The sequence below is a fragment of the Octopus bimaculoides genome, chromosome 5, assembly GCF_001194135.2.
Source record: "Octopus bimaculoides isolate UCB-OBI-ISO-001 chromosome 5, ASM119413v2, whole genome shotgun sequence".
Taxonomy (NCBI): domain Eukaryota; kingdom Metazoa; phylum Mollusca; class Cephalopoda; order Octopoda; family Octopodidae; genus Octopus; species Octopus bimaculoides.
In genome coordinates this window covers 108,617,035-108,624,225 of record NC_068985.1, presented here as the reverse complement: position 1 = coordinate 108,624,225, position 7,191 = coordinate 108,617,035, and the positions used below count along the sequence as shown (strand labels likewise).

The following is a 7,191-nucleotide window of genomic DNA, read 5'->3' as shown; positions in this document are numbered from 1 at the left end:
TATATATATATATATATATATATATATGAGGACTGCTGAAAATTTCGTGGCTTTAATGGTATCCGAAAAAGCCCGGCTGGAGGCCCAAACTTTCGAGTTCTTTTATACGGCTTTAAAAAACTGAAGGGCCGCTGGATTAAACACTTGTGGTGTACAACGGGAGTGATTGTAAATCACAGATTTATTAATTGCAAGTAGGTAAAAAGAATTCATACATTTGCATGTCTGAATATTCCGCCTCTGTGTCAGTAAATTGAAAGTATTGTTGTAAGCAGTAATATAAAACTCACCAATTTATCTTCCTTGTTACTTGATCTTCTACTGGTTTCATTCTTAAAAATAGAAGATTGTTAATTAATTTCAAAGGAAATATTAAAAGAAATTATAACAAGAAATTATTGCCCACCTTTTCAAGAATGGTACGTAACTATATTTACAAGGATATCAGTTTGTATCGTTTTCCTGACCTCACATAATATTGGTTTCCAATTTTGGCAAAAGAATAGTAATGTTTAGGAAGGAATAAAGTCGATAACATCGACCCTATTACTCACCTAGTACATATTTTATGGACACCAAAAGAATGAAAAGCAAAGTCGACCTCAGTGGTATTTTAATTCAGAACGTGAAGACGGACGAAATGCTGCTATGCATTTCGCCGGGTGCCCTAATGATTCTGCCAGCCCGCTTCCTTGACTTCACGTAACATTCATGAGTGAAACTTATTTCGCTACACCAACCCTTTATTCGATAGACGAAAAAGGTGAGTAGCAAGCTCTGATTCTTTTGACCAATTCTCTGTTAGATCAGATTAGACTCTAGGTTTTAGGACTTGATATATTCATTCTGCTAAAATGAAATTTGATTTTAACTTTGTGGTGGGTGTGGGGAGTCGTTAAAACAAAGCATCAGTCAACTAAAGGTATCGATGATATCAGCTAAATTCTCTTCTAAATTCCATTTCTTGCACCATTCTAGAAACATATATTCTTTATTGACGGAAAAGCGTCGAGATGGCAGATCGTCAGCACGCTGGACAAATTACCTCACCGTATTTTGTCCGTCTTTACGTTTTGAGTTCAAAATCCTTTCGTGCTCGGTGAAATGAGGAGTACCAGTTGAGCACTAGGGTCAACGTAATTAACTTACCCTCTTCCCCCAAAACTTGAGGCCCCCTGCGTATATCAGAAAAGATTGTTTAGTGATAGAAAGGCAGTTGACTGTTAGAATAGTGAGAATCTTGCCGTATCTCTTCCAGCTCTTTACGATCTGCTCTCGGTGCCTAAGCCATTAACCCTTATTTAGTGACAATTATTTAGTCAATGCTGTTTTATACCGAGATTGTTGCAATTAACCTTCAGTCTGAACTACACAAGTCAGCTGAAGAAATTCTAGAGGGGTTCAATATTAGATGGAATGATTTTGTATAATGTTTAGAATAAGAATTGTGAAGTGGAACACAGCAACGACACATCCCTTTCTTGACACTAGTTTGTAAAGGTCGAAGAAGGCAATGACTTACTCAGGGGTTTAAATGAGATTAAAACATATCTGTTGTTATCTCCTATTTATTAAAATAAGATTCAGCCAACAGTTCTCTCGGAGCTTTTTTTTTTTTTTGTCTCTTTACCACATAATGACTATTAATTAGATCGTCTAGGAAAACATAAGATATTAAAAATGTGCACTCGAGTATTTGTCAAGAGATTGAGTATATTAAACAAATTATACAGTATTGGATATCAATTACAGCCGATCTTACCAATCGGTTTCGTACTTGGTGTTAATACCGGATACTAGACAGCTGTACAGTTATGTAATACAGGGGCCTCGTCAGAGCTAGCAGGTATGAAAAGAATTTGGCCACTACTCTCCGTTATTAGAGATTAAAACAATCACATCCGATTAATGAGTGCTTTGAGAATAGACGAAACGAATTCAGCATGGGCTGTTTCAAGAATTATTTCCCTTTTCCCCAAAACTTTATGTGACACTCTAAGGGTACAAGCGCTTTCTGAAAATGTTTAAAAGAAAGGAGATGGTGCTCGTGCAGGGTTGGAATGTGTGTAGGAGTATTACATGTATGGAGTATTGGGGGAAGGGATTGTGAGTGGGTGTCCGAGCGTTTAAACTCATGTAAAGGCGCATATGCGTTTGTGTATTCGTTTATGCATGATCTCACCCCATTATATATGATTAAAAAAAGCTTGATTATCATTTGTCGTATGGATTGTCTCCCTGGGTAATTTGGCTCAGTGAAAGACAAACAGAACAGAGTGTCACGTGGTCTTAATGCAGAGAGTAAGCAGCTTGCCAGATCAAAAGGACAAAACTGTCATAGAATGAAAAAAAAAAAAAAAGAGGGAGAATAATCAGCGATTGTATGAGTTAATTAGTGGCTGAAACATAACAATAAATAATTAATTGCCAACCAGTCAATTAGCCCTTCTCTGAATACAGTCGTAATAATACGATTTGACCACATTTCTAAATACATAATGCTTTACTAACACAAGTACAGATAGTCTGTGCTGGCCGAGATGAGTATATGAGACCACGCCCAGTTGAGACTACGTTATTTAGTCAGATCACCTCTGTGCAACAAAGTGAACTGCCCTGAGTGAAGGAGAGTCAACTATTGAGATGGATAGTATCGATCCCTTCCCCTAAAGATCACTGGTCCGGTGACTAAATTAGAAACCATTATTTATTGAAGTCATAGCCAGTCGTAGTTTTTCAGCAGCAGTATGAAGCTAACAAGCTCGCCATGACAACACATGGATTCAGTCTCATCTTGCATCACCTGGAGCAAGTGGCATGTACCAAAACCTCTAGAGCCGACCAAAGTCTAATGAGTGAATTTCGTGGACGGAAACTATGTGGAAACTCGTCATGTGCGTGTGTATGTGTGCCTATTTCTCTGTGTGTGTGTGTGTGTGTGTGTGTGTGTGTGTGTCGCTCTGTCTGTTTGTGTGTTTGTGTGTGTCCGTGTGTGTGTCTGTTTGTGAGTGTGTCTGACTGTGTGCCTGTGTCTGTGTGTCTGTGTCTGTAAGTGTTCTCTGTTTGTCTGTGTGAATGTGTATCTGTGTGTACGTGAGAGTGTGTGATTGTGTGTGTCCGTGCGTATGTATGTGTGTGTGTGTGTGTGTGTGTGTGTGTGTGTGTGTGTTCTAAAGGCAAGATGCTCCCTTGTTGTCTTGGATCGCAGTGTTGAGTAAGTTGCAAATAAGTATGAGGCGGATGGTTAATGGCAGAATACGGCGGAAGAGAACAAGAAAGAGAAACAAAGTAAAATGAAAACAAAAGAGAGAAAAGGATGATACGATTTCTGTAGTGAAAACGAAAGCGGAGAGACAAGAGGGGTGGTGGATGAAAGGGGAGAGGGTCGGTGGAGGAGAGGAGGAGAGGGTCGGTGGAGGAGAGGGGGATGGAGAAGGGGGAGAAGGAAGAAAAAAGAAAAAAAGGAAAGAAAGATGCTACTTTTGAACTAGAAGAGTAAGATAGTCAAAGAGAGGGAGAGAGAGAGAGACTGAGATAGACAGACAGACAGACGGATAGAAAACAAGAGAGGAAAAGACGCCTAGAATAGAATGGAAAGGGAGAGTAGTGAGAAAGAAAGAAAGAAAAAAGAAAGAAACAAAGAAACAAACAAACAAACAAACAAACAAACAAACAAACAAACAAATGTAAGATGCTGAGTTAGCATCGGAATAAAGAAAAATTAGATACAGGAAATAAAACAGGAAGAAGCAAAGAAAGAAAGAAAGAAAGAACAAAAATGGAAAAGAAAAAAGATGTCTAAACGTGAAGGAAGATGTTAATGAAGAATAGGGAAATTAGAATAAATATAAGTATCTGCGGAAGAAATATGGAGAAAAGGAGAGGAGAGAGTAATGGAAGACAAATAAAGCAGACATGCAAGGAAGAAGAAGAAATAACAATGAAAGACTTCATAGAAACAAAATGGAAAGCAATTCAGAGAAAGACAGGAAATTTGAAGTCAGCCATGAGTAGTGGCAACTGGAAAGAAAAAGCAGGTAGGGTGTAATTAGTTAATTTAACATCATTGACTAATCAATTCCTCATTTAAATATTTTCGTAGATAATTGCTGAACTCTACTGAAATGATTTAATTACATGAACTGCTAATCAGCTTTGTAATTAGTTGCTAATTGCTTACCGTGATTAAAGTTACTTACATGAAGTTGTCTGTCTTTTTCATGATACATTTTCATGTAGCAGTCGAGAATATCATAAAAGCACTGACATATGTAATCCACTCTGGATATTTCTTGGCCATTTCGACCATGAAGACCTGACGAAGTATAACAATACAGAGAAGAAATTTAGTCGATTACAACGACCCCAGTACTCAACTTATACTTACTTTATTGACCCCGAGAGAGACGAAAGACAAAGTCAACCACGGCGGAATTTGATCTCAGATCGTAAGTACAGACGAAATGCCGGTAAGCATTTTGCCCGGGGTGTTAACGATTCTGGCAGCTGGGTATCTTAAATTACAATAAAATATTAAGCAACAAAATTCTTCAAAAGAAGGGAAGCTTCACCGAGGGGCTAACCCTAACCCATGATCCCTGAACATCCTGGAGCCGCTGTCACCAACGACATCTCGGGCAGATATCCCTCTCTCTTTCATTTCTTCCAGTCAAAACGCGCATGTTCAGAGTAGGCCTATTTACATGCCATCAAATATAATAATTTTAAAAAATGTGCCAAAATGTGAAAGCTATATTAATAATGATGATGGTCCTTCCTGTCGATTTCGACGTATTCGTGTCTGAAGGAAAGGGTTGAAAATAAAATTAAGCGACTTGAAGAAACTAAGGTGCATCTCTTTGCAATGGATACGTGGATGGATTGTGAGTCAAGGTATAGAGTTTGCAATAAAGTGACAACCAGGACAATGATTATTTTGATTAATTCTGTTTCTCCAGCTCAAATTGTTTAGATACATCACGACACATGTTATGCCCCTTGGATCGATCTAGGGGTTAACTTTCCAAAACAGTTTCATTAAGCTGTAGTAATTTTAATGATTGTGCAAACTTATACTTGTATCTTAGCACGGATTTCTCATTGCTGCGGAATCCCACTACTTGTTGAACATACCATAGAATGTTCGTAATGTTATTACCTTGTATGCGAACAACGTGCCTTGCTGAACTGCACTAAATTCTCAATCGCGTGTTTTCGATAGTGCAGATATTACGCTTTCTTAAGATATTGACATTGGATAACTTTATCACGTCATTTTATGTTGCAGATATTGCGCAGACAACGCATGTAAAACGGTTCAAGTTTCTTTATATGTCTATAGTATGGAATTCATGCTTTTACACCATACAATAATGTTGCTCAAAGTAAAATATTTATATGCATTTTGATTTTGAAGCTGATACTATTCATCCCAGAAAGGATAGGAAAGTTTTCACAAACGCTCTTGTAGCTTTCGATGTTCTACCATTCAAGTGTGCTCTTAAATTTTACAGTTCTTCTAAGATACTAGAGGACCCTGACCCATTTGAGTGGCATGTGTTCAATCAGCACGTTTGTATCTCGAGTATGTCCTGTCCCGAAAATAAAATTTCAGCCCTCTTAATGCCTACAGGCAGCCCAAATGCATGAGCTGCCGCAGCAAACATGTCTGCTAATCCTTGAATTCCTTCAAATGTATAAGAAATCAAAGTGCAACCATCTCCGAACAGTAAACTGCGTAAAAACTCTTCTCTGGTTTTTACTTTGTTGTAAAGCTTTGCCCATTTAGGCTTAATAGACCTGCGTCTTTTTGAAACTTAAATTTTATACAATCATGGTAATCCTTAAAAGCATGCTGGAACATCGTCGAAAAGAATATGGCGAAAAGTGCAGGAGCTAAACACTGTTGTGTTTAGTTCCAGTAGAAGCAGAAAATGCTTGTGAAAGTTGACCGTTAGATATCATTATTGCCATCATTTCTTCGTACAAAGTTTTCCAAAGCATCTCACGATTCACTGTATCAAACGCCTTCGTCAAGTCAAAAAAGACCGTGTAAAAGTCAGTATTTTACTCATGTACTGTTTCTTGAACTTTCCTAACAGCAAAAATCATGTCAACTGTGCCTCTCCCAGCCCAAAATCCATATTGGAATACTGGATTTATGATGTTTACTACATGCATATTGAAGCAGTTAAGAATCACCCTGGTAAGGATTTTTCCAGTTTTTCACAACAAACTTACACCTCAGTGATTATCACGTACATTTTTCTTCCCTATGTTTTTGTAAAGTGCATTTGAACTATTGGAGAACAGATCAAGCAGATGAATTTGTGTACCTTTCTTACGAGTTGTTTATCACCATGCCTGTACACGTCTATGGGAATACTGCCTTGCCCAGAAGCTTTACCATTGGAAAGTCGTTTCAATACCAGTACTTACCTTTTCCAAGGAAAGATCTTCTGCAGGTTCCTCAGTTACAGGCCTCTGAAGGGTTTCATTGATTACTTCAGGATCGGTAGTGGATTCTTGATTTAACTTGGATTTAAAGTGTTTTGCCCATCTTTTCTGCATTTCGTCTGTACTACCTAAGGTTTTCAACCTGTCTTTAGAAACTGTGCATTTTTCTTACCATATACGTCCTTCAAATAATGATACAATTCTCTCAGGTTGTGGGGGGGGGGGGTTTCCAATTCTGGAGCTTTTTACCAACCGAGAATTTTTCATCTCAATTTGTTTCAGCAATTTTCTTAGAGATAGTGAGTTTTTGTTTGAGATTCATGTCTTGTGTCTCTCGTGCATAACTTTTAGGATAGATTTGATTTGAGAATCATTCTCATTTAACTAATTTCAATACTTCTAGAACTTCTTTAGCATATATGATACTGTCACGAAGATTATGCCGCAAGACTTCAGGGCCATTACTTTCCTCTTTATTTTAAAGTTTCGAATTTAGATGTATTTCAAAATTTTGTATCGGTTCAGGATTTTTTTAGTGAAAACACATTTATTTCAGGAAATATATTGGATTTCAATGGCCTCTTTATATGATTTGATAAATACCTTACTACAGACCATTCTGTGATTGGAGAAACAGTCGGGAGTGTTATGAGCTCTAATTAATCTCTCTTCACTGTAATTGTAACTCTTAGTTATGACATAGTGAAGCATGTGGCAGTTACCTGATCGAAAATT

At 37.7% G+C, this 7,191-nt stretch overlaps 1 protein-coding gene across 2 annotated transcripts in view; it reads right to left on the bottom strand.

Annotated features, from left to right (window-relative positions):
* Positions 1–7,191, bottom strand: part of LOC106877286 (S-crystallin 4) — a 158,835-nt gene that overhangs the window by 4,750 nt on the left and 146,894 nt on the right. For both annotated transcript variants that reach the window (XM_052967941.1, XM_014926155.2), the window contains 2 exons: positions 4,200–4,315; positions 291–332 (listed from right to left, as the gene is read on the bottom strand). In XM_052967941.1, coding sequence (XP_052823901.1) covers positions 291–332; positions 4,200–4,315 — 158 coding nt within the window. The remainder of the gene's footprint in view (positions 1–290; positions 333–4,199; positions 4,316–7,191) is intronic.